General features: G+C 57.0%; 2 protein-coding genes across 2 annotated transcripts; one reads left to right on the top strand and one right to left on the bottom strand.

Annotated features, from left to right (window-relative positions):
• Nucleotides 1-224: 224 nt before the first annotated feature.
• CALY (calcyon neuron specific vesicular protein) lies at nt 225-11532 on the top strand. Its single transcript, XM_008017245.3, has 6 exons — nt 225-352; nt 7958-8112; nt 8946-9059; nt 9967-10080; nt 10838-11157; nt 11389-11532. Exons 2-5 carry the CDS (start codon nt 7978-7980, stop codon nt 11126-11128), a joined length of 654 nt encoding a protein of 217 aa, XP_008015436.1. The 5' UTR covers nt 225-352; nt 7958-7977; the 3' UTR covers nt 11129-11157; nt 11389-11532.
• A 10288-nt stretch (nt 11533-21820) lies between these two features.
• ZNF511 (zinc finger protein 511) lies at nt 21821-25967 on the bottom strand. Its single transcript, XM_008017233.3, has 6 exons — nt 25815-25967; nt 25327-25400; nt 24814-25015; nt 24502-24626; nt 23034-23159; nt 21821-22194 (listed from the first exon to the last, which is right to left on the bottom strand). Exons 1-6 carry the CDS (start codon nt 25965-25967, stop codon nt 22116-22118), a joined length of 759 nt encoding a protein of 252 aa, XP_008015424.1. The 3' UTR covers nt 21821-22115.
• Nucleotides 25968-25971: the final 4 nt, after the last annotated feature.

Genomic DNA, 25971 nt, shown 5'->3' with positions numbered 1-25971 from the left:
GTGAGGTGTGTGGGATGCGTGTGAGGTGTGTGGGTGGATGTTTCTGGTGTTTGAGGTGTGGTTTCTGGGGGTGTGTCAGGTGTGTGTGTGAGGTGTGTGGTGAGGCCCCGGCAGGGTCCGAGGGGCGCATGCGCGGCTCCCTAGCAGGGGCGGTGGGGGGGTGGGGGGGTGCAGGGCCAGAGCCCAGGCCCCGCCTCCAGCCGCGTTTCCATGGCGACCGCAGCCTCGGTCTCGCGGCTGCAGCCCCCGCCCCGCCCGGCTGCGAAGCGTCTGGAACCGCATCCTCCGCATCCACAGCCGCACCGTCGTCCTCCCCGACCGCGTCCTGCAGCAGCTGCCAGTGGAGCCGCCTGTGAGCTATTTCCACATTTCTCCTTGCAGAGTGGGGGCGGGGGGCCCGAGTGGGTGCGGGGGTGCGAGGCGCGTGTGCGGCAGTGTGCGAGGTGCGTGTGCTCGCAAGTGCGCTTGTGCGTGGCGCGCGTGCGGATGAGGGTGTGAGTGTGCGTGTGTGCGAGGCGCGTGTGCGGATGCGAGTGTGCAGGGCGCGCTGCACGGCCGGCCCCCTCCCGCGGGCCTCCTCTGGTTGTCCCAGGCCAGGCTGACCCCGCGGACCCGAGGCAGTGGTCTCCAGGCTTCCCGTGACGGCGGGGCCCCCGGCACGAGGGTCGCAGCCTGCAGTTCAGGGTGTCTCCGAGGTGGGCAGGGGGTGCCAGTTCCAGCTCCTGCCCAGCTCTGTCTGCCGGGGGCGGGGTGGGGCGGGCGGCAGAAGGGGCGTCGGACCAGAGCACCGAGGAGCGGCTGCCCGCACGGTGCTGCGGGGTGGGGGGTGGTCTTGATGGGGGCGTCTGCGTGACAGGCAGGAGGCGGCCAGAAGGCCGGGAGGGGCGCGGCTCCGGAACCACCTGCAACAGGCTCGGATGCGGGGCCACAGGTGGCTGGACTGGAAGCGGAAGCAGCTGCGCGCCCACTCCCCTCCGCGGGGCTGCGCCGGCCCCGCAGTGCAGCTGCCTTTGAATCAGCCGGGCAGCCACGGCCGCCTGCAGCGCCAGGGGCGGGAGGCTGCGGTGGCGCCCGCGGGGGAGGGGCGGGACCCTCAGGGATCCGCAGTCACACGCTCTTGTGCCCCCCACACAAGCCCACCTGCGCGCACCCCCAGCGTGACGCAGCATTCCAGCTTGGGGGGCGCATGCGAAAGCGAGTCTGTGACGTGACCTCCAGCCGAGCTTCCGTGGACTTTCGACTGAGAGCCTGCACCCCCGCCCCCGCCATCCATCTGTCCGTCCACACGGCCTCGCTCACCCGCGCCCCCACCCATCTGCCGTCAGCATCCCACGCCTCCCCCTGCCCCAGAGACAGGAGCCGGGCACTGCCTCCCTGCCAGAACGCGGCGGGTGGGGCGCAGGGGACCCGCAGAAGATGCCGCCACAGCGCAGGTGCAGGGAGGGGCCGGGAGGAGGAGCAGAGGCGGCCCCCTAGTTCCACGAGCCACGTGCCTTCTGTGGGAGGAGGCCCCCATGACGCAGCAGTGCAAAGGGACGGTCTGGTGTGCGGGGTGAGGGGTTTGGACCCCACACACAGGCCAGTCCCCCGTTCCAACCCCGCATTCCGCCTGGGGCGCTGGGCCTGGAAACAGAAGCGAGGCTCCAGTGGGCCCCCAACGGCTTTTTCTTCCCAAAGACGCTTCTCGGCCTGTCTCCGTTGCCATGCACACCCGCGATGACGTAAATTGGCCGTCCGAGGAGTTGGAGTTGAAGTTCGGCTCGAAGGGGACCCCAGAAGCGCAGCTCCTCCTGGCGGGGTCCTGACCCCTGGCGCCGGCCCCCCGGGGCGTGGCTCTACCCTGTGGCCCTGCGGCCGTGACTGCGCCCCCTCTCCGCCCCCTCCCGTCTGTACAGAGGCTGGGCTTGCTCTGGGAGTCTGCTCCGGGGAGACCCCTGACCCCTCCTCCTCGGTGGTACCCCCACCCCCGCGGGCCAAGCTCCACCTCAAGCCCCGGCGCTCGCCGCCCTCGCCCCACGACCACGTCATTCCCCGGCCTCTTGGCCCTCGCCTGCTCCAACTCCGCTTCCATGGATCACTCCTGTATTTAAGCCCCGTGGGGCCTCGTCCGTCTCCACCTGCACACACAGGGACGCTGGCTGCACCGTGAAACCTCGTCCGCCGAGTGCCCATTGCCCCTGCCTGGGCCACGTGGGGACCCACCTCAGGCAGAGTCTCCAGCCCAGGGTGGGTGTTCGGGGGACCCTGCACGGCCTCTTCCGGAAAGGCCCGGCCGGGCACAGGGTAGCCTGTGATGAACGCCCAGCAACGAGGGGCACGGGTTAGGGCCCCAGAGCGCGTGGTCAGGTCCAGGACTGGGGACCCTGTCTCCCGGCCCCAGCTCCTTCCGGCTCAGAGTGGCCTCCCCCATCTCCTATCCAGCCCTCGCTTTCCAGCCTCACTCCCGCCCACACAGCTCCTTTCCCCCTCTGGTCCTTCCTCCTCAGTTCTTTCCACACGCAGAATCTGCCACCTCCAAATCCTTCCCCCTCTGATCCTTCCCCTTTAGATACTTCTCCCCTCATATCCTTCCCCCTCAGGTCCTTCCCCCCTCATATCCTTCCCCCTCAGGTCCTTCCCCCCTCAGATCCTTTCCCCTCATGCCCTTCCCCTTCAGATCCTTCCCCCTCAGAGCCTTCCCCCTCAGGTCCTTCCCCCCTCAGATCCTTTCCCCCCTCAGATCCTTCCCCCTCATGCCCTTCCCCTTCAGATCCTTCCCCCCCTCAGGTCCTTCCCCCCTCAGATCCTTTCCCCTCATGCCCTTCCCCTTCAGATCCTTCCCCTTCAGATCCTTCCCCCTCAGATTCTTCCCCCTCATGTCCTTCCCCCCCATGCCCTTCCCCTTCAGATCCTTCCCCCTCAGATCCTTCCCCTTCATGCTCTGCCCCTCAGATCGTTCCCCCTCATGCCCTTCCCCTTCAGATCCTTCCCCCTCAGGTCCTTCCCCCCTCAGGTCCTTCCCCCTCAGATCCTTCCCCCTCATGTCCTTCCCCCCCATGCCCTTCCCCTTCAGATCCTTCCCCCTCAGATCCTTCCCCTTCATGCCCTGCCCCTCAGATCGTTCCCCCTCAGATCCTTCCCCTTCAGATCCTTCCCCCTCAGATCCTTCTCCCTCATGCCCTTCCCCCCCATGCCCTTCCCCTTCAGATCCTTCCCCCTCCGATCCTTCAGAGCTTTCACCTTCAGAGCCTTCCCACCTCAGATCCTTCCCCACTCTGATCATTCCGCTTTCAGATCCTTCCCTCTCAGGTCTTTCCACAGCTCTCAGATTCTTTCACCCTCAGGTCTTTCCCCCTCAGACCCTTCCCCTTCCTATCCTTTCCGCCTCAGAGCCTTCCACTCAGATCATTCCGCCCTCAGGTCCTTGCTTATCAGAGGCTTCCCCATCACATCCTTCCACCTTCAGATTCTTCCCCAGGCGAAAGTTGCCACCTTCTAACCTTTTTGCCCTCAGGTCCTTCCCCCTCAGATCTTTCCACGTCAGATCCTTCTCCCTTAGACCCTTCCCCCTCCGGTCCTTCCCCTTCATATCCTTTCCTGCCCCGAACTTTCCACTCACGGATCATTCCGCCCTCAGATTTTTCCCCCTCAGGTCCTTTCCCCCTCAGATCCTTCCCTGTTCAGATCTTTCTGTCCACAGAGCCTTCCCGCCTCAGAGCCTTCCACTCTCAGATCTTTCCCCCTCAGAGTCTTCTCCCTTCAGAACCTTCCCTCTCAGATACTTCCGCTCTCAGATACTTCCGCTCTCCGATTGTGCCCACTGGGGACCCTACCCACTTGGATCCTTCCGCCAGGCTGATTCTTCCCGCTCAGATCCTGCCACCCTCGGATCCTCCCCCCTGCATAGGATCCTTACCCCCTCGGGTCCCTCCCCCACCCCGTTGGGGTCCCTCCCCTCTCAGATTCTTCCACCCTCGACTCCCTCCGCGCCACCCCACCCCCACCCGCGCAGTCCTCTCCCGTTGGATCCCTCTGCCCTTGGCTCCTTCCCCCGATCTCCGCAATCCTTCATCCTTCCCCTTCTGATCCTTCCACCTTGCACTCATTCCACCCTCAGCTCCTTCCACCCTTAGATTCTCCTCCACGCAGATGCCTCCGCATTATCTCTACTTGAGTGGCAGCAGCTGGGCAGAAGCTCTGTGACCGCGGGTCCCCTGCTCCTGTTCCCCTGGCGCCTTCCCACACCAGGAACCCGCAGCGGAGCCTGGCCACTGCAGGGCGAGAAAGAGTGGTCACTGCTGGCTCTGGCAGTTAACTGGACATCCTAGCGCTGCCGTCACAAATTACAAGCAGGTGGCTTAAAATAAATTCTTTCACAGTTCTGAAGTCAAAAAGTCCAAAATGAAGGTGTTCGAGGGGCCATGCTCCCTCCAAAGCCTCTAGGGGAGCTTCTTCCTCCCTTCCTCTAGCTTCTGGTGGCCCAATCAATCCTTGGGTTTCAGCTGCATCATTCCAGTCTCTGCTCCGTCTGCACATAGCACTCTCCTACATCTAATTTCCCTGTAATAAAGATACCAGTTTTGGATCAAGGCCCACCCTGATTCAGGACGAATTGATTTTAGCTTGATTACATCTGCAAAGACCATATTTTCAAATGAGGTCCCATTCAAAGGCACCCTTCACACAGATCCTAGGACTTGGATGTATTTTTGAGGGAACATCATTCAACCCACAATGTACCCTCATCATCTGTGGGTTGCAACTGTCTTCTCCTGGTATTGGTTTTTCCTACCATTTTTTGAAGGCTGTTTTGATAAGCAGAAGTTCATAGTTTTAATGAAGTCATTTTATCAATATTTCCTTTTGTTGTTAGTACCTATTGTCCTAATGAAAAAATCTTTCCCTCCCTGAGATCAGAAAAATCTTCTCCTGTATTATCTTTGAGGTGCTTTATTGTTTTGCTTTTCCAGTTCAGGTTTATCCACCTGGAGTAGACTTCTCTGTGTAATGTGAGGTAGGGATCAGGCTCACTGCTTTTGATGCAGACAGAGGTTTACTGAGAGGCAGCTACGCTGCAAATCAGGGTCCGTGTGTGCAAAGTGTGTCATGTGGGACTTCTTCCACCACACAGTAGCCCCACACCACTCCATTTCCAATGCTGTGCAACAAGCCAGACCCTGGCAGATGAGACCTCTTCCATTTTTTTTGTTTTTGTTTTTGGTTTTTTGGGTTTTTTTTTTTAAATGGAGTTTTGCTCTTGTTGCCCAGGCTGGAGTGCAGTGGCACAATCTCGGTTCACTGCAACCTCTGCCTGCCAGGTTCAAGTGATTCTCCTGCCTCAGCCTCCCGAGTAGCTGGGATTATAGGCGTGTGCCACCACGCCTGGCTAATTTTTGTATTTTTAGTCAAGACGGTGTTTCACTATGTTGGCCAGGTTGGTCTCAAACTCCTGATCTTGTGATCCACCCACCTCTGCCTCCCAAAATGCTGGGATTACAGGCGTGAGCCACTATGCCCGGCAGTCCATGTTATTTTCCAAGATACTTGGTGTGTTCCTGCCCCTCTGCCTTCCATGTAAAATGACAGTGCTTGTCAAGTTCATTTAAAAAACTGTTGGGATTTTGATTAATACAGATCGGGGGGTGGGTAATTTGTTTAAACATGGAAACTCCCCAAATCCATAGACACAGCCTTCCCCATTTACTTGGGGGATTTAGCTTTTCTTGGTCTCTGTCGACAATGTTCCCTGGTTTCCATGTGGAAGCCCTGCTCTGTCCCTGTTCCTCAGCTCTTTTTACACCTATTCCTGAGGATTTGATAGTTTTGATATTATTTAAATGGAGTACTTCAATAAATTATGTATTTATTTATTTTTGCCACTGACATATAGGAATGTAACTGATTTCTGAATACCTTAAATCCAACAGCCTTGCCAAAATCACTTTTTGGTCCTTATGATTTGTCTGTAGATTCTTCTGGGGTTTCTAAACCCAGAAAGTGTTTCATGGGTGAATAATCAGAGTATTATTTATTCTTGCCTGGCACTAGAGCTCATTTCTTTGTCCTACCCTACAGCATTGGCTGAGACCTCTAGCGCCATAACTTGTAGAACCGCAGATCAAGGCGCTTTCAGGATTCACATTCAGTGAGGTTTGCTGTGGGGATTTTGTGGTTCACTGTTACTGGGTTGCAGCACTCACCTCCTGCCTTAGTGCGCTAATGGGTCCGAGGAATAGTAAATGAGCCCTGAGTCTTACCCAGAGTTACTTCTACTCCTCTAGCAATTGATCAGATACGCTTTTTCATTGTTCTGTTAATACAGTGAAAAATACGATTGCTTGCCAAATGTTAAGCCAAACTTCATTTCCAGAATACACGCAACTTGTCATATGTTACCTTGTTGTATTCGCTGGACTCACCCTGCTTGAGCTTTGGGGCTTCGCAGTGGTGTGTGCGTGTGGAGGAGGCTGGCCTGTGAGCTCCTCTCCGATGCTGTCCTTGCTGGGTTAGGGGACTAAGGCTAGTTGGCCTCAGGAGCTGGTGAGTGCTCCCTTGTCTTTCTGGAAGAGTTTTGTGGACGTTTGCATTACTTTCCCTGTAAATGGTTGGTAGAATGCTGTGGTGATGCTGTCTGCACTTGGAGTTCTTTGTGAGAAGGTTGCAATGGCAGATTCTTTCTTTCTTCTTCTTTTTTTTTTTTTTTTTTTTTTGAGGCGGAGTCTCATTCTGTCACTCACGTTGGAGTGCAGTGGCGCGATCTTGGCTCATTGCAACCTCTGCCTCCCGGGTTCAGGCGATTCTCCCGCCTCAGCCTCTCGAGTAGCTGGGACCCCAGGTGCCACCATCGCACTGGGCCGCAGGTTCCGTTTCTACTGCACACAGGACCTTTCTTTTTTTCCTTTGATTGATTGAATACATTTTGTTTTTCTGCTTTTTCCATTGATCAGCTCGGAGGTCATCAGCTGCATTCTTTTTCTCTAGGAGGTCCGCCTGAAGGCGAAGCCGAGCACCCTCGGCCTCTCCGGGGTTGGTGGGGCCCTGCTGTGGCGTTCAGCTCCGCAGGGGCCCCGCTCTCCGCGGCCTTCAGCGCCGGGCTCGCTGCTGGGCTGACTCGCGGGTGCCCTCTTGTGGCCACTCTGTCTCACTTCCTGCGTCTCCGGCAGAGTCGCCGGACAGAACGAGGACTGACTTCAGGATAAGCACGTCCCATGCCGCTTATTGCGAGGGATGCTCTTATATTAAAAATGGGCTAGTTGCTTATCTGAAATTCAAATTTAGCTGGATCTCCAGCATTTTTATGTGCTGAGTCTGGCACCCAACTCTCCAGACTGATGTCCGGGGTTGTCGGCTTTAGGAGGTTGTCTAGAGTCAGGCGCGGTGGCTCATTCCTGTAATCCCAGCACTGTGGGAGGCTGAGGCAAGCAGATCGCTTGAGACCAGCCTGGGCAACCTGGCGAAACCCCGTCTCTACAAAACATGTAAAAATTAGCCAGGTGTGGTGGGGTGCGCCTGTGGTCCCAGGTACTTGGGAGGCTGAGATGGCAGGATTGCTTCAGCCCAGGAGGCAGAGGCTGCAGTGAGCCAAGATCTCACCACTGCACTCCCACCTGGGCCACAAAACAAGATCCTATCTCAAAAAAAAAAAAAAAGAAGAAGAAGAAGGAAAAAGAGGAGGTTGTCTAGAGCAGCCGCTGGTGGAAGACTCCCCCGGCTTCATGGACAGTCACTGGTTGGGGTGCTGTCCCCTGCAGTGCTGTGGGGTCCAGAGGGGCTGTGGGGGTCAAGAAGGTACAGTACCCAGCATCTGGCTGGATTTGACCGGTTTGCCCAAGGACGCTGGCCTGACCACTTACAGCCTGCCCCTGGCTCTGGTGTGAGGAGCATTAGGACCAGCTCAGGGTCCTCTGGCTTTAGAGCCAGCTGGCGTGGGTGTCCAGGGGGCAGCCTGTGGGCAGTGACCCTGTGTGTCTCTGGACAGGACAAGCACTGCCATCCACCATGGTGAAGCTGGGCTGCAGCTTCTCTGGGAAGCCAGGTAAAGACCCTGGGGACCAGGATGGGGCTGCCATGGACAGTGTGCCTCTGATCAGCCCCTTGGACGTCAGCCAGCTCCAGCCACCGCTCCCTGACCAGGTGAGGGCCTGGGCCAGTGTGGGGTCCCTTCTCGGGCTCCCCTGGGAACAAAGGGGTGTGGGGTGAGGTTTGTCTAGATGTGGCCTCTTCCCAGGTGCAGTAGAGTAAGCAGAAGAAAGACCGTGGGGACCAAAACCCCAGTTGACCATGGGCACTCTATGTGACCTCCTGGTCAGCTCCCCCATATGCCAGAGCTGGGCAAACTGGCCGACGGGTAACCAAGAATTCATGCACAGACTCCTAGACAGCAGCCCGCCCACGTGCTGTCCATAGGGCACCCAGCAGGCAACGCTTCCCACCCTTCCCTCGGGGCATGGCCCTGTCCTGGGTTGAGCCTGAGATATGGAGGTCCTTGGGCAAGTGACCACTGGGGGTGCTTATAGCAGAAACTGGGGAGAAGCAAAGAGCTCAGTTCTAGCCCAGCCCAGTTTGACCCCCTAGGGAGCTGTGCAGCATGAAGGGCACCCCGAGTTGTCCCTGCTGGAGGTGGGGGAAGCATCTATGCTGGGGACCCGGGACAGGAGGACCACCCCTGCTGGCCAAGGGCAATTCTCCAGCACCCTGAATTGAAGGCAGCAGGCAAAGTGAGGGCCTCCGTCAGCAACCAGGCCAAGCCCAGGGCTGCCATGCGCCCAGCAGACTTTCAGTGTCCACCTTCCCTTGGCCTAACTTTGTGGCTGCTGGAGCCCTGCCATCCACCAGACGGTCCTGGGAGATGATCAGGGTCAACACCACTGCCACAAAGCTGAGCCTGGCTCCCTCTCCTGTCAGTTCAGGGCTCTCTTGGGTCCCTGCCAGCTGCCCACTGAGGCCTTGGCCATCTCTTTTCACAGGTGGTCATCAAGACGCAGACAGAATACCAGCTGTCCTCCCCAGACCAGCAGAAGAAGTTCCCTGACCTGGAGGGCCAGAGGCTGAACTGCAGCCACCCAGAGGAAGGGCGCAGGGTAACCACACTCACCCCACCCACTGTGGGGACTCAGGGCAGGGGGAGAAGGTGGAAAGCAGCTGGGGGTGCCTGGGCTCAGGCCAGGCCGGGCTGGAGTCCCCTTGCTGTCTGGGAGGAGAGGGTGGCGGTGAGTCATCCCGCCCAGAGCTGGCCTCCAACTGCCCTGCAGTCGTCAGGCCCCCTAGCGAGGCTGCAGGTGCAGACTGACCAAACGGTGGCGCTCCTGAGATGTTTCTCTTCCTGGGAAGCGCCGGCCAGTGCTGCTTGCCTGTTTGCCCAGAGGGTCATTGTCTCATCTTCAGTGACTTACGGGCTTTCTATGTAATACTTTCTTTCTGCAGTATATCTGGCAAATATCTTCTCTCATCCTCTTGTTTAAATCTCTCAACGTTATTAAGATAGCTTTAGTCATTTTTAGTGGACTGTTTCCAAAGCCTTCCATTCTCTAGTAGTAAGATCTGCTAGGGCTCCCCGCCCCTGGCTCTCATGTTCCAGTCTGCAGCTCATGTTACAGCACCCACTGTGGGCAGTCCCCTGGGAGGCCTGGTGAGTGCAGCCTCCGACTCACCTGAGGCTGTGGCCCCCATCCCCTGTGGAGCCCACAGCGAAGGGAAGCTGCAAATTCCTGCAAGACCCACCTGGGTCAAAGGCCACATCACTTTACCTGGTGGCAGATGTCTCCAGAACCCCAGTGGAGGGGCCGCCAGCAAGGCCTGGCCCCCAGGGGTGATGCCTGCACACTTGACCCTCAGAAAGTGGGAAAAGCCACCGGCTGCCCAGGGCGGGGGTGGGGTATCAAGAGTGGAGGGCGGGGATGGTCCTGTGCCAGCCCCAGCCCCTGAGGGGCTCCCCACAAAGGCGACCCCTGCCTGGTGTGGCTGAACCCCTCTCTGCCCTCCTGCCAGCTGCCCACCGCGCGGATGATCGCCTTCGCCATGGCGCTGCTGGGCTGCGTGCTGATCATGTACAAGGCCATCTGGTACGATCAGTTCACCTGCCCGGACGGCTTCCTGCTGCGGGTAAGGGGGCCAGGGCTCTGGTGGGGGGCGGTGGAGCCACACCTCCTCCCATAGCCTCCAGGCAGTGGGTGGCAGGGGTGTCTGCTGCTGCTGGGGAAACATGGTCTCCAAAGCCATGTTCCCGTTACTTCTCTAGAACATGCAAGTCTATCTTTTGAAAATTTAAAAGAAAAGATGTGTTAGTGATGGGTTTCTCTTCTTGTAATTTAAAAAATAAGTAAAAGATGAGGCAGAAAAGGTCGCCCTCCAGCCGTCTCTCTAGGGGTCATCTGTCCTCCTGAGTGACTTGTGTGAGGTTTTATTTTTATATAACATGATATTAATGCTCCCTACATATTTGGCAAATATTTTCTCCCATCCTTTTTTTTTTTTAATATCTTTGCCAATAATAGTTATAGCATTTTGTGTGTTTTTAGAAAGCCTTTTATTTATCAGAAGTAAAATCTGCTCCTTTTCTCCTTAACTCCATGGTTTATGCTCTGGAGCGCGCTCGCAGAGGCCTTGCTGGGCTGAGCAGGTCCACTGGTGTCTCCGCCCCTCTCCCTGGGTGGCCCCCATCCCTTACAACCCGCGACCTCCTGGCTCCGTGCCCCCCCAGGGCCCTGAGTTCTGAACCGGAGGCTGACCTTCGGTGTCCTGAAACCATGGCTCCGTTACGAACTGTCCGCAGTGCCCCCAACCGCAGAAGCGGGAGGGCCCGGGCCCGGGGCGCACAGAAGGGCTCAGCCCGCCGGCCCTGACCCGGCCCCTCCCGCAGCACAAGATCTGCACGCCGCTGACCCTGGAGATGTACTACGCGGAGATGGACCCCGAGCGCCACCGCAGCATCCTGGCGGCCATCGGGGCCTACCCGCTGAGCCGCAAGCACGGCACGGAGACGCCGGCGGCCTGGGGGGACGGCTACCGCGCCGCCAAGGAGGAGCGCAAGGGGCCCACCCAGGCTGGGGCGGCGGCGGCCACCGAACCCCCCGGGAAGCCGTCGGCCAAGGCGGAGAAGGAGGCGGCGCGGAAGGCGGCCGGGAGCGCGGCGCCCCCGCCCGTGCAGTGATGGTCTCCGGCCCCGCAGCCCGGTCCGGGGTAGGTGCGCGCCGCGGGGCCCCGCCGGCTCTGTCCCGGTCTCTTCCTGGCCTCCCGCCACCGCTTCCGAGCCAGAGACCCCGGCCACCCCTCCCTTCCTCTTCCCTCCGACCCTGCCCGCCAGAACGTCGGGAGTGGGGGGTGTGAATCCGAGCCCGCCGTGGGGCGCGGTGTCCGTGGGGAGCCCTCGGCCGCGTCGCCGCTCTCAACCCTCGGGCTCTGTCTCCGCAGCGTCCCCCGCCAGCTCCTGTGACCCGCGCGTCGCCCGATGCTGTCCGCTGTGTTCGTGTCTCGCCCCCAGGCGCCCTCGCTGCAGCCCTGCCCCCGTGGGTCTCTGACTCTGTCGCTTTTCTCTAAGTAAAGATTTCACGTTCACCGGAGTCTTCCATCTCTCCTGCGCGTCCTCTACCCGGCTGGCCTTTCTCCTGCCCCCCACCCCGCCAGCTGTGAGTGAGGCCGGCATTGTGCTCCCCCCAGGGATCCCCAAAGGACCCAGGAGAGATTCCGTCGGGGCAGCTCCCGGGAAGCCGTGGCGCGCCCAGGCAGAGCACGCGCATCCTCGCGCTGTGTGGTCCCGGCCTTGTCCAAACCCCACCGGGATATGCCTTAATGGCGGGGCTCCGGCCCATCCAGGGGAGCCTCGGGTCCGTCCCTAACCGCTGCCCAGCCCCTTGTCCTGCTGGTTCCACCCCCACCATCTACCTGGTGCTGGGCCTGGGTCCCGGGCGTTCCCCCTCTGACAGGAGTGTCTGCCTCCCCGCTGACCCCTGGTTCTGGGTGGCACCCATGAGCAGCTCCTGCCTCCTAGATGTGCGGCCCACAGACATAAATGACCAAGTGAAGAAAGAAGTGAATGGGGGCGTCTGAGTGGGGAGTGGTGCCTGAGGAGGGGTGAGCTCTGGCTCCTAGGGTCTGGGGTCTCCCGTGTCCCTGGAGCCAGATGAAAGATGGTAAGGCTGAAGGGCCAGGGGAGCCTAGAGCTGCCGTGAGTCCTCCCCCAGCATCCCCACCTCAGCCCCAGCCAACTCCCTGCTCTGAACATTACAGGGTATGGACTTCGGCAGATCTTACCCACGGCCTGCACCATCCCAGCCAGCTGCAGCTCTGCAGCGCCGCCCACCCAAACACCTGTCCTCCTCGATCCCTTTCATGTGGGGCCCAGACGCCCCACCTGGTGGGAGGGGAGTTGGGGCCTTGGGACTAAGGGCTTGCGGCTGAGAGACAGCAACAGAGCCTAGACGGTCCCGCCAGCCACTGGAAGCAGCTTCAGGCAGGAGGGGCCGGCATTTCCTGCACTGAGTGGTGGAGGGTGGGGGCCTCACACACAGGTGGGATCCCCTTGGGAAGCCCCGCCTTGATCTCAGCATGGAGCCCAGTGACTTGGAGAACAGCCCAGGGCAGCCTCTACGGCATCAAGGGAGCTGCCAGAGCCAGCACCAGTGGATCTAACCTGTTTCTGGGTACTGGGCTAAGGGACTGGATGGTCACTGGAGTCCTGGTTGTGAACACAGGGCTGGATGCTCAGACCAAGAGTGGATGGAAGACCCCCACCATTGGCTCCCAGGCCTGCTGGCAAGGTGGGGGTCTAGGCAGCTTCCCAGCTCCGTGGGACTGGCCTGCTTTGGAACAGTGGGCAGTGCCCAGGAAGCCTGTGAACTGGGCCTGCCAGGGAAGCCGTGGTGAACTGGAGGCCAGCCAGGTGGGGTCAGGGAAGGCAGGGCCGTGCACACCACACCCTTCACTGCTGGGCTTCTAAGGGCATTGAACAGGCACACACAGAACTGAGTTGGCCCTAATGGCCTGCAAGGGAGGAGGGTGGGGGGCCTGGGGCCTCAGCTGGGATATATGAGGGCAGGGAGTCTCTGCATGGCTGATGTTTGAATTAAAATACAGCTTTTCCCCTGTATTTTATTATTTTATTTTTATTTTATTTTATTTTTTGAGACAGAGTCTTGCTCTGTCGCCCAGGCTGGAGTGCAGTGGCGCAATCTCCGTTCACTGCAAGCTCCGCCTCCTGGGTTCACTCCATTCTCCTGCCTCAGCCTCCCGAGTAGCTGGGACTACAGGCACCCGCCACCACGCCCGGCTAATTTTTTTGTATTTTTAGTAGAGACGGGTTTCACTGTGTTAGCCAGGATGGTCTCGAACTCCTGACCTCATGTCCACCCGCCTCGGCCTCCCAAAGTGCTGGGATTACAGGTGTGAGCCATTGCACCTGGCCATGCCAGACTCTTTATAACAATCAATTCTCAGCTAGGTGCCAGCAATGGCTCACGCCTGTAATCCCAGCACTGTGGGAGGCCGACGTGGGCGGATCACTGTAGGATCCAGCTCTACGGGGCTTAGCGGGTGTTCTCCCCGCGTGTGGAGATGAGAGATTGTAAGAAGTAAAGACACAAGACAAAGAGATAAAGAGAAAGCAGCTGGGCCCGGGGGACCACTACCACCAAGACGTGGAGACCGGTAGTGGCCCTGAGCGGCTGGGCGCGCTGATATTTACTGCATACAAGACAAGGGGGCAGGGTAAGGAGGGTGGATCTTCTAAGTGATTGACAAGGTGAAACAAGTCATGTGATCACAGGACAGGGGTCCCTTCCCTCTTAGGTAGCCGAAGTAGAGAGGGAGGGCAGCATAGGTCAGCGTTTTCTTCTCTGCACTTATAGGAAAGATCAGACTTTAAGACTTTTACTATTTCTTCTACCGCTGTCCTCTACGAACTTCAAAGGGGAACCAGGAGTACGGGAGGAACATGAAAGTGGACAAGGAGCATGACCGTCGAAGCACAGCACCATAGGGAGGGGTTTAGGCCGCCAGATGACTGCGGGCAGGCCTGGATAATATCCAGCCTTCCACAAGAAGCTGGTGGAGCAGAGTGTTCCCCGACTCCTCCAAGGAAAGGAGACTCCCTTTCACGGTCTGCTAAGTAACGGGTGCCTTCCCAGACACTGGCGTTACCGCTTGACCAAGGAGTCCTCAAGCGGCCCTTATGCGGCGTGACAGAAGGTTCACCTCTTGCCTTCTAGGTCACTTCTCACAATGTCCCTTCAGCACCTGACCCCATACCCGCTGGTTATTCCCAGGTTGTATTAGTAATGCAACAAAGAGTAATGTTAAAAGCTAATGTTGCCGGGCGCGGTGGCTCACGCCTGTAATCCCAGCACTTTGGGAGGCCGAGGCGGGCGGATCACAAAGTCAGGAGATCGAGACCACGGTGAAACCCCATCTCTACTAAAAATACAAAAAATTAGCCGGGCGCGGTGGCGGGCGCCTGTAGTCCCAGCTACTCAGGAGGCTGAGGCAGGAGAATGGCATGAACCCGGGAGGCGGAGCTTGCAGTGAGCCGAGATCCCGCCACTGCACTCCAGCCTGGGCGACAGAGGAGACTCTGTCTCAAAAAAAAAAAAAAAAAAAAAAAAAGCTAATGTTTATACTAATGATTGATAATGTCCACGATCATCTCTATATCTAATTTGTATTATAACTATTCTTATTCTAACTACTTCCTTTATTATACTGAAACAGTTTGTGCCTTCAGTCTCTTGCCTCGGCACCTGGGTAATCTTTCACCCACAGATCACAAGGTCAGTAGATCGAGACCATCCTGGCTAACACAGTGAAACCCCCTTTCTACTAAAAAAAAAAAAAATTATCTGGGTGTGGTGGCGGGCACCTATAGTCCCAGCTACTCAGGAGGCTGAGGCAGGAGAATGGCGTGAACCTGAGAGGCGGAGCTTGCAGTGAGCCGAGATCCCGCCACTGCACTCCAGCCTGGGCGACAGAGGAGACTCCGTCTCAAAAAAAAAAAAAAAAAAAAAAAAAAAAGCTAATGTTTATACTAATGATTGATAATGTCCACGATCATCTCTATATCTAATTTGTATTATAACTATTCTTATTCTAACTACTTCCTTTATTATACTGAAACAGTTTGTGCCTTCAGTCTCTTGCCTCGGCACCTGGGTAATCTTTCACCCACAGATCACAAGGTCAGTAGATCGAGACCATCCTGGCTAACACAGTGAAACCCCCTTTCTACTAAAAAAAAAAAAAAAAAAAAAATTATCTGGGTGTGGTGGCGGGCATCTATAGTCCCAGCTACTCAGGAGGCTGAGGCAGGAGAATGGCGTGAACCTGAGAGGCGGAGCTTGCAGTGAGCCAAGATCACACCACTGTACTTCAGCCTAGGCAACAGAGCAAAACTCCGTCAAAAAAAAAAAATCAGTTATCGGGTCAGGTGCTGTGGTTCACACCTGTAATCCCAGCACTTTGGTTGGCCAAGGTGGGTGGATCACAAGGTCAGGTGATCAAGATCATCCTGACTAGCATGGTGAAATGCAGTTGAGACATGAAGCCCGCTGGATTTCCTGGGTCAAGTGGGTACTTGGAGAACTTTTCTGTCTTACAAGAGGATTATAAAATGCACCAATCAGCACTCTGTAACTAGCTAGAGGTTTGTAAAATGCACCAATCAGTGCTCTGTAAAAACACACCAATCAGCGCTCTGTAGCTAGCTAGAGGTTTGTAAAATGGACCAATCAGCACTCCGTAAAATGGACCAATCAGCAGGACATGGGCAGGGACAAATAAGCGAATAAAAGATGGCCACCACTCCCCATATCCCCCAGCCAGCAGGGGCAACCTGTTCGGGTCGCCTTCTACAATGTGGAAGCTTTGTTCTTTCACACTTCACAATAGATCTTACTGCTATATATGCTTTGGGTCTGTGCCACCTTTAAGAGCTGTAACACTCACTGCAAAAGTCTACAGCTTCATTCTTGAAGTCAGCGAGACCACGAACCCACCAGAAACAACCAACTCCAGACACACTACACGCTGTCTCTACTAAAAATACAAAAAATTAGCTGGGCGTTGTGCTGGGCACCTGTAGTCCCAGCTACTCAGGAGGCTGAGGCAGGAGAATAGTGTGAACCCAGGAGGCGGAGCTTGCAGTGAGCCAAGATTGCGCCGCTCACTCCAACCTGGGCAACAGAGCAAGACAAAAAAAAAAAAAAAAAAAAAAAAATTACTCACAGTAAGTAATCAAGCAAGAACTCACTCATTACCTTGAGAGTGGCACCAAGCCATTCATATCTGCCCCATGACCCAAACACCTCCTATCCAGGCCCCACCTTGAACGTTGGGGGTCAAATGTTAACATCCAAAGTCCAGCATCTGGCATTCCACCCCATCCGCTCTATCACACTCTGCCACCTCGTCTCTCTACCTACCAGCCTATCAATTATCTGTCACCTATTGTCTATGGCCTATTATCTATCATCGATCACCTATTGTCTATCATCTATTATCCTCTATCCTCTATCACCTACCGTCTATTACCTATCATCTATCAATAATCCGTCATCTCTTTAGCTGCTACCTACCTAACGTTTTTTCTGAGCCAATGAGTGAATGGGGCATCTGAGTGGGGAGTGGGGAGTGGGGAGTGGGTAGTGGGGTCTGAGGAGGGGTAAGATCTGCCCCAGGGACGGGCATCTCCCATTCCCTTGGAGCCAGATGGGAGCTGAGAAGGGCCCAGGGGCTCCTGGAGCTGCCGTAAGTCCCACCCTCCCCACCCGGCCTGGCAACTCCTTGCACTCAGAGGAAGTGACCTCTTTATCCTTAAATACTTCAGTGTGGATTCCCCGCAAACAAGGGCGTTTTCTTACGTAAGCTTCATGCAATGATCAAAATCAGGAATTTAGGTTTCCAGATCCACACAACCCACATGAGAGCCAACAGGGTGGGGGTGGAGGGGCTTCTGGCTTCCCTGTGTGCCAGCATGGATGCACGTACAGAGAGGAGGGGGCATGGATTGTGTGTGAGGGTGCGTGTGTTAGTGTGAGCGTGTGTGAGTATGAGCACAGATGCACAGAGAGGAGGGAGTGTGGTTATGTGTGTGTGAGCGTGTGAGCACGGACAGAGGAGAGGGTGTGCATTGTGTGTTAGCGTTAGTGTGAGCATGTGTGTGAGCACAGATGCACAGAGGGGGGTGTGGATTGTGTGTGTGTGTGAAAGTGTTAGTGTGAGCATGTGCGCACAGATGCATATACAAAAAGAAGGGGTGTGGATTGTGTGTGTGTCTTAGTGTGAGCGTGAATACAGATACACATAGAGGAGGTGGCATGGATTGTGTGTGTGCATGAGCATATGAGTGTGTGAATGTGAGCACAGAGGCACATACAGAGAGGAGGGGGTGTGGAGTGTGTGTGTGAGTGTTAGTGTGAGCATGTGTGTGTGTGAGCAGGGATGCACATACAGAGAGGAGGGAGTGTGGAGTGTGTGTGTGAGTGTTAGTGTGAGCATGTGTGTGTGTGTGAGCACGGAACCACATACAGAGAGGAGGGGCATGGATTGTGTGAGCGTGTGTGAGTGTGAGCATGTGTGTGAGCAGGGACACACATACAGAGAGGAGGGGCATGGATTGTGTGAGCGTGTGTGAGTGTGAGCACGGAACCACATACAGAGAGGAGGGGCATGGATTGTGTGAGCGTGTGTGTGAGCGTGTGTGAGCGTGAGCATGTGTGTGAGCAGGGACACACATACAGAGAGGAGGGGCATGGATTGTGTGAGCGTGTGTGAGTGTGAGCACGGAACCACATACAGAAAGGAGGTGGAGTGGATCGTCTGACTGTGCACGTGAATGAGCGCGAGAGGCAGAGAGGGGCAAGGGGGACAGTAGGAGTCAAGGAATGTGTCCACTGTGTTCCCAGCACTGGGCTTCAAATCTGGCTAATTCTTGGAGCTCACCTGTCACCTGCTCATCTACAGATGGGTAAACTGAGGCCCGCGGCAGAGGCTTTACATTCGCGCAGGGTGGCTGGAGCCGGGAGGATCTCTGCGGACCCTGCCTGCTCCCACACCTCCTCCCACAGGCTCCCAGCCGCCTGCTCCTGGCAATGGGAGGCCTGGAAGCTGGGCCAGGACCACGGCGACCGCCGACTCTGCGCCGCTCCCCACGGGGCCACCCACATCCTCCAAGCGCATCCCTCCTGGTGTCCGAGCTGACACCCAGCGGAGAAGGCGACACTTGCTGACGCCTCCAGGAGGTGGCGCTGCAGCCGGCCGTGCCGCCCCGGGCCGCTGGGAAAGGGGAGGACGGCGACCGGTCGCCTGAGGTCTTGTCTCCGCACGCCCCGGGGTATCGGCCGGCTGGCGGTGGAGCAGACACGGGCACAGCCTGGCCATGGGAGGAGCCGGCGCAGGGGCCGGAGGATGAAGGGACGGGGCTTGGCGGCCCCGGCCTCCCTGTTTCCTGTGAAGGACGGAGACCCGCACCGGCACCCACGGCTGCACTTCAGCCCGGAGTCATCCATGCACAGCTGGGCCCGGGCCTCTCCACCTGTGCGTGTTCCGGGGGTGCGGCTTTTCCACCTGTGTGTGTTCCAGGGGGGGTGCGGCCTCTCCACCTGTGCGTGTTCCGGGGGTGCGGCTTTTCCACCTGTGTGTGTTCCGGGGGGGTGCGGCCTCTCCACCTGTGTGTGTTCCGGGGGGGGTGCGGCCTCTCCACCTGTGCGTGTTCCGGGGGTGCGGCCTCTCCACCTGTGCGTGTTCCGGGGGTGCGGCTTTTCCACCTGTGCGTGTTCCGGGGGTGCGGCCTCTCCACCTGTGCGTGTTCCGGGGGTGCGGCTTTTCCACCTGTGTGTGTTCCGGGGGTGCGGCCTCTCCACCTGTGTGTGTTCCGGGGGGGTGTGGCCTCTCCATCTGTGTGTTCCGGGGGGGGGTTGCGGCCTCTCCACCTGTGTGTGTTCCGGGGGGGGAGGGGGTGGCCTCTCCACCTGTGTGTGTTCCGGGGGCTGCGGCTTTTCCACCTGTGTGTGTTCCGGGGGGGTGCGGCCTCTCCACCTGTGTGTGTTCCGGGGGGGTGTGGCCTCTCCATCTGTGTGTTCCGGGGGGGTGCGGCCTCTCCATCTGTGTGTTCCGGGGGGGTGCGGCCTCTCCACCTGTGTGTGTTCGGGGTGGGGGTGCGGCCTCTCCACCTGTGTGTGTTCCGGGGGCGGGGATGCGGCCTCTCCACCTGTGTGTGGTCCGGGGAGGTTGCGGCCTCTCCACCTGTGTGTGTTCGGGGGTGGGGTGCGGCCTCTCTACCTGTGTGTGTTCCGGGGGGGGTGTGGCCTCTCCACCTGTGTATGTTCCGGGGGTGCGGCTTTTCCACCTGTGTGTTCCGGCGGGGGGTGCGGCCTCTCCACCTGTGTGTGTTCCGAGGGGGGGTGCGGCCTCTCCACCTGTGTGTGTTCGGGGTGGGGGTGCGGCCTCTCCACCTGTGTGTGTTGGGGGGGGTGCGGCCTCTCCACCTGTGTGTGTTCCGGGGGGGGTGCGGCCTCTCCACCTGTGTGTGTTCCCCGGGGGGGGGGGGTGCGGCCTTTCCATCTCTGTGTCCTGGGGGTTGTGGCCATTCCATCCTGTGTCTTGTCTGAGTCTTCTCTTGACAGCTGTGATCTGGAAGCCACGTCCAGGTGTGTCCAGAGTTGGTTCCTTCCAGTGGGTTCATGGTCTCGCTGACTTCAAGAATGGAGCCATGGACCTTAGCGGTGAGTGTTATGGCTCTTAAAGATAGCATGGACCCAAAGAGTGAGCAGCAGCAAGATTTACTGTGAACAGCAGCCAGTTGCCACTGCTGGCTGGGCAGGGGAGGGGTGTGTGTGTGTGTGTGTGTGTGTGTGTGTGTGTGTGTGTGTGTGTGTGTGTGTGTGTGTATGTGTGTGGCCAGCTTTTATTCTCTGTATTTGTCCCTGCCCATGTCCTGCTGATTGGTCCATTTTACAGGGTACTGATTGGCCCACTTTAAAAACTTCTAGCTAGCTACAGAGCACTGATTGGTGTGTTTTTACAGAGCCCTGATTGGTGCATTTTATAAACCTCTAGCTAGCTACAGAAAAGTTCTCCAAGTCCCTATTCGACCCAGGAAGTCCAGCTGGCTTCAGCTCTCATAGGTCTTGCAGCAGAAACATGAGCACCTGCCTGGCGCGGTGGTTCACGACTGTAATCCCAGCACTTTGGGAGGTCGAGGCAGGCAGATCACCTGAGGTCAGGAGTTCAAGACCAGCCTGGCCAACATAGTGAAACGCTGTATCTACTAAAAATACAAAAAGTAGCCGGGTATGGTGGTGTGCGTCTGTAATCCCAGTTACTCAGGAGGCTGAGGCAGGAGAATCGCTTGAAACTGGGGGGCAGAGATTGCAGTGAGCCAAGGTCATGCCACTGCACTCCAGCCTGGGCAAGAAGAGCAAGACTGTCTCAAAAAAAAAAAAAAAAAAAAGGAAAAAAAGAAAAAGAAAAAAAAGAAACATGAGCATCTCCTTAGAAATGGATGCAGCCCACGTACAATTACGATGCTGGCTTTAAAAAAAAAATCAGTAACATTCTTCATACCGAAGTTCTATACTCCCCACTTGTCAGAAGAAAAACTGAGACAGAATAAACAAACAGCTTCCAGGCAGAGATGAAGCTAGGATTGGAACCCAGGACCTACAGCCCCCAAAGAGTATAAAACAGTCCTGCTGTGAACAAAAGAGTTTTAGCAGAATCTGCTGTTGTGGAAAGGGCTAACACATCTTCGTGGAGCACTGCCACCAAGGCTGTGCTGCCGGCCTTGTGCAGGGAGCTCATGCAGGAGCTGGAGAAGGACTTGACGGGCTGGGACAGGATCTCTTCGGGAAGACAGAACGAGCTGTAAATGTGCATGTTTGCATTTTTCTTGTGTTATGCTTTCTCAAGCAGCTGACCGGCCCCAGGTGACCCCGCCACAGCCACCCTCAGTCATTGCTCATCTCCCACCCCACACACGTGCATGTTAAGCCTCTCTTCACCTGTGCACCCAGGCCTGGGCTTCAGGCTTTAGTGTCTTCCCTTGAGTGCCTGGGAACCTGCCTTCAGTTTTCAGAGCACAAAGCACTGAGCGATGTCAGCTCTGAACCTGAGGCCCTTGAGATTCCCTGATTCCAGGTTGCTGGAGAGCTCTCAGCATCGCCCTGTGGAGCCGGGCAGTAGCTGCAGATGACCACCGGCTGCCTCCAGCCAGACCCAGAGCCCCAAAAGGAGTGGGCTGTGAAGTGATGCCGAGGAGTGTGAGGCGAGGCCGGGGGCGGGGGTGAGGCCGGGGGCTGTGAGGTGAGGCCGGGGGCGGGGGGCCAGGAGCACCTCAGTCACATGCTGTGGGAACAGGGCCTCTGGAGGAAGACATGGTCAGGGGTCCAAGAGCCCTAATTTTATCAAAACAGAGCGGTTTCTCCAGGACACACTGCTTCCAGTATTCTCTGCAATCCATTGCCAGCCCCAACCTCCAGGCCTGCGTTTCCTGCTGCAGGTTCTGTGGTCCCTGCTAGCACCAGTGATGGGTCCTGCGCCCTCTGGGGCAGCACCCTCCACCACCCCATACACCCCCAGCACCCCACACCCCCAGAGCCACTGTGCCCCTCCCTGTGGGCATCACTGCCTACCCCCGCCAGGTCTACCCCGAGTGGTGTGGCAGGGACAACCGGGGGTGGCTCCCAAAGCCAGGAGGTCTGGGACGAGGTGGAGTGCTGTATCCTACGCCATCACCCACGTCTGAGGAGTGCCAGGACTTTATAAATCTTCCTGAAAACCGAGGGTGGAAAACAGAATACACATGGGTAACAATGACCATTCCCCACCTGACTCAACACCGAAATGAAGGCACAAGACCATCAGTGAAAAATACTTATTTCATGTGTTTAAAAATACATTCTTAGGGTTTGCCCTGCAGGGGGAGGCAGGCCGTCCACATCTCAGTCCCAATAGTGTCTCGAGGTCGTTTCCAAAATCTGTGAGTCCCTCACTGCTTCTGATGATGGCTGCTGATGCCACTTGTTGAGGAACAGGGACAGGGAGGATGGCGAGGGCCTGGCCCCAGGGTGGCCACACTAGAAGGTCAGAGAAGGGCCCACGGTGGATGCCACTCCCACCAGTGGTGACTGCCCCCCACTCCTTTTCTGAATCTATCAGCACTGTTTGGTTTTCTTCTTGTTGCTTTTAAATCCTCGAGCAGCACCCTGACCAAAGCAGATGGTAGAGGGTATTCTGGGATGGAAGAAAGTTTGTATTAGACACTGCATTTGCCAACCAACAACCCAAGTCATAACAGCAGTCGTGTGTCTCCTTCTCATTCTCTTTCACTCTGGGAACATGCGGGATGCAGAGCCAGCCCTCCTGGGCCCTGGGGCAGCGCCCTTTCCACAGCCTGTCTAAGACCTACTTCCTGGGGGAGATTCCCGCCAGCCACCGACGCACACCCACTGGGAAGAACTCAGCAGAGACGGTGGCTCCTGCCAAGTCCTCTGGGGCTGAGACTTCCTGCTACCCCACGTCTGTCCAGTGGAAACCCCTACTGCCCCAGCCCCCCGGGGCTCATCCACAGGCCAAAGTCCAGGCATCTGTAAGGGGGTGCAGGGAACGCTAAGTTCATCTTTCCACCTGTTTGGAGTCTTGGATGTTTTTCCCCAATTGTTCACTGTTTTCCCCAAATTAATTTGAAATCAACTTTAACCCAATACAAGTACAGGTAATGCTAGGAAGGCAGACGGCACAGGTAGCGCGAGAAAAGCAGACGCCTGGGTTGTAACTGAAGCAACGGCAAGTGGGACTCTTTCCATCCCACTCAGACAATGAGGAAAAGGGAGTGGTGCTTGGCATTCCTGCACTTCAGCGCCTCAAAAACAGAGTATGCGAGAGAAACTTAGTTATCCACAGGACCTGAAACATCTGGACTTTCTTCTCCGGCAAAATCGGAAGCCGATTTTCTTTCCCAGTGTTCCTTTCTGAATTCAGTATGAGAAGCTCAGCGGCCCAGGGTGCAACCCAGAATCCTCAGCACCGAACACACATTGAGAACGTGTTTCAGAAACAGCTTGGACACTGACCTATGACTGTAGGTCCGCCTCTCACCGGCCGGTGCAGGGGAGGCCACCACAGGCTCGGAGCAGATTTCCATGGCCTCCCCTTCTGACCGCTCTCCACTGTCCCCTGGGACTTCCGCTGAGGCTGGGCTGTGGGGACAGAGCAGTGAGCAGCAGCCCTGCATGGCTCCTACAGCCCCCATGCTCCCCAGAAATGAATGTGCAAGAAAGAAACTGGATTTCCTTGTAAGTAGCATATTTTCTATTTTGGCATAGTCTAATTTTATAGTGTGGTTTTCAGGATACTGGGAAAAGGAAAATGATTACAGCAAGGTCATTGTTTATATAATAAAGGCTGTATTTTATAACCTTAACTGTAACAATCACACTTTTCTTGAAAATAGTATTTTTGGTGCCAACGGTGCCACAGGTCTTTTTACGAGTGTGAGAAATTTGCTAAAGTTAACCAGAGACTATAAACTAGTCTCTTTCATAATACGAATGTCTCAATCCAGCATTGCAGGGTTTTTCTCCTTAAAACGATCCCTTGGAAAGGAGACAATTACTTTATACATAAGTCTTTGTAAAGCTTTCCATATTGCAGTGAGTTCTCCCAATTATTTTATTTTAAACAGCAAATTACTACTTGAGAAAATGTAGTCTGAAAGACTTCGATCAATACAATTTTAGATGATTATGAAGGTTCACCTAAAATAATCAGTTAAAAAAAAAAGAAATATAACACAATTTAAAAATTGTTCCAGCTGGATGTGGTAGCTCATACCTGTAATCTCAGCACTTTGCGAGGCTGAGGCAGGTGGATTGCTTGAGCCCAGGAGTTCACCACCAGAGTGGGCAACATAGCAAGACCCTGTCTCTACAAAAAATAGAACATTTTGCCAGGTGTGGTGATGCATGTTGGCAGGTCCTAGCACTTTAGGAGGCTGAAGTGGGAGAATCGCTTGAGCCTGAGAAGTGGAGGTTGCAGTGAACCTAGATCACACCACTGCACTCCAGCCTGGGTGTCACAGCGAGACCCTGTCTCAAAAAAAAGATTGTTCTTGGAAGTATTTCCCAGCGTGCGCTCTAGGCAGGAACATGTTAATAAACGGCTTTGGCATCAAGTTCATATGCAACCAGGACAAAGAGAAAGCTAGGGCTGCATGATGTGTGAGCACAGCCAACTGCTGCAGGAGGTGGAGGCACAGCCCCAAGGGGTGTGAGTGTGGAGGTGCTGTGCCTGCTCATTCCCACACCCCCTCTGCTGCCTCCACCCGCACAGAGCTGGGCAGCCAGGGGCTCCCCTCCAGCCTCCCTTCGGCAGGGTGGCCACTGGCACAACCACCTGTAGCTGTGCTGCCAGGGCTTCAAGTACATGGGGTGTAGGTGGACACCCCATTAGGATAAGTCTGACAGTCTATGTGTTCCGGCTGGTTGGAAGCCTCTTCCTAAAATCAAAAACAGACACGTGCAGAGCCTGGCGGCTCCCTACCTTCTGCTTTTCTTTGGCTTATCAAACCGGAAATCCGCGGGGTACAGGTGCATCCTCACCATGTGGTCCTTCCGGTCTCTGCTGGTCTTGAACTTCTCTGTGCAGCCTTCTACCAAGCACTGATACTGAAACGGAGACGGCATCACCTCCCTCTGACCCCTGGCCCTCCCCCACCACCATGCCCCTCTAGCAGGGCTGCCAAGGGCGGAAAGGCATCCCTGGCCTTGCCCCTGTGCACCCGAAAGCTGGGGGCAGCACTCTGAGCCCATCACCACTGGGGGTGGCCTCGGCGGCTATGTAGACCTCACCCACCATGTCCTGCCTCTCAGACAGGATCTGGAAGAGCGAATCGTGCCACTCCAGGATGTGGGCGTCCAGCAAATGTCCGGAAGGGAAGGCCCGCTTGCAAAAGGAGCAAACATTTCCGTGCAGCGTGTGGTAGTGGTGCTCGTAGTCGTCCAGGGCATCGAACACCTGGCAGCAGCCGGCCACCTGGCAGGCAAACGCGGGCACCCTGCCAAGGAGACCTGCTTCAGGGGCCCTTCCTCGGGTGCGAGGAACCAAGCTGGACTTTCTGCACAGTTTCCCTTTGAGACCTCCAATAAAACCCCATGCATCTTTTGCGACCCCAAGCCCTCTTTTTATGAATTAAGTTTCACTAACAGGCTAGATGGTGGTGGAGTCAGCCATGCCAAATCTGGACAGGCACAGCGCCTTGGTGGGGCAGCCGCACATGGAAAGGCGGCAGCGCAGCCCCAGGGACTAGGCACGAGGCAGGGAGACGGCGCAGAAATAGCACTGGCAGGGCACTGCCCAGCCGCTTACCTGGGCTTCTCAGGCGCGTCGGCCACCTGCATGAGCACGTCCTGGAGGTAGAGGTGGCGCTGCACGTCCCCATCCTGCAGGAGAAGTGCGCCATCGGCGGGGCCAGGTGCCTCGAGGCAGTCCCACGCGTCAGGCCTCGCCCACACCCGTGGCCCCACCCATCCCGGCATCCGGCCCCGCCCCACAGCTGTAGGCTCCACCCTCCCGGCTCGGCCCCGCCCCACAACCATAGGCTCCGCCTGCTCCAGGCTTTGGCTCCGCCCTGCAGCCTCAGGCCCCGCCCACGTCCGTTCCGGCCCCTCCCCATCGCCTCAGGTATCGCCTGTCCCAGGCTCCAGCCCCGCTCCGCAGCCGTAGGCCCCGCCCGCTCCAGGCTCCAGCACCGCCCTGCAGCCTCAGGCCCCGCCCACTCCCGGCTCCAGCCCCGCCCCGCAGCCGTAGGCCCAGCTGGGTCCCACAACTGCCTTTTCCCAATTTTGTTCACGCACCTCGAAGAACTCGTGCTCTCGCGGGAAGCGCACCGGGCGCGCAACGAAGCGAAAGGGCGCGGCCCCAGCCGCGGGGTCCCGCTCTACAGGCAGTGGCTCCGCCGCCCCGGGCCCCGCGGCGAGGCGGGCGCACAGCGCTGGGGGCAGCTGCATCACC

This window comes from Chlorocebus sabaeus, chromosome 9 (genome assembly GCF_047675955.1).
Source record: "Chlorocebus sabaeus isolate Y175 chromosome 9, mChlSab1.0.hap1, whole genome shotgun sequence".
NCBI lineage: Eukaryota > Metazoa > Chordata > Mammalia > Primates > Cercopithecidae > Chlorocebus > Chlorocebus sabaeus.
The sequence above is the reverse complement of the archived record's forward strand: the minus strand, read 5'-3'. Positions and strand labels throughout refer to the sequence as shown.

Bases quoted from the DNA above. Each gene is read 5' to 3' on its own strand.
- ZNF511 (XM_008017233.3), bottom strand. From the start codon at position 25,967: ATGCAGCTGCCCCCAGCGCTGTGCGCCCGCCTCGCCGCGGGGCCCGGG. The intron at 25,401-25,814 runs GTGCGTGAACAA...CTTCTCCTGCAG, and splicing joins GAGAGCACGAGTTCTTCGAG to GATGGGGACGTGCAGCGCCA. The intron at 24,627-24,813 runs GTGGGTGAGGTC...TCTCCGTTTCAG, and splicing joins TGTCTGAGAGGCAGGACATG to TATCAGTGCTTGGTAGAAGG.
- CALY (XM_008017245.3), top strand. From the start codon at position 7,978: ATGGTGAAGCTGGGCTGCAGCTTCTCTGGGAAGCCAGGTAAAGACCCT. The intron at 8,113-8,945 runs GTGAGGGCCTGG...CTCTTTTCACAG, and splicing joins AGCCACCGCTCCCTGACCAG to GTGGTCATCAAGACGCAGAC. The intron at 9,060-9,966 runs GTAACCACACTC...CCCTCCTGCCAG, and splicing joins ACCCAGAGGAAGGGCGCAGG to CTGCCCACCGCGCGGATGAT.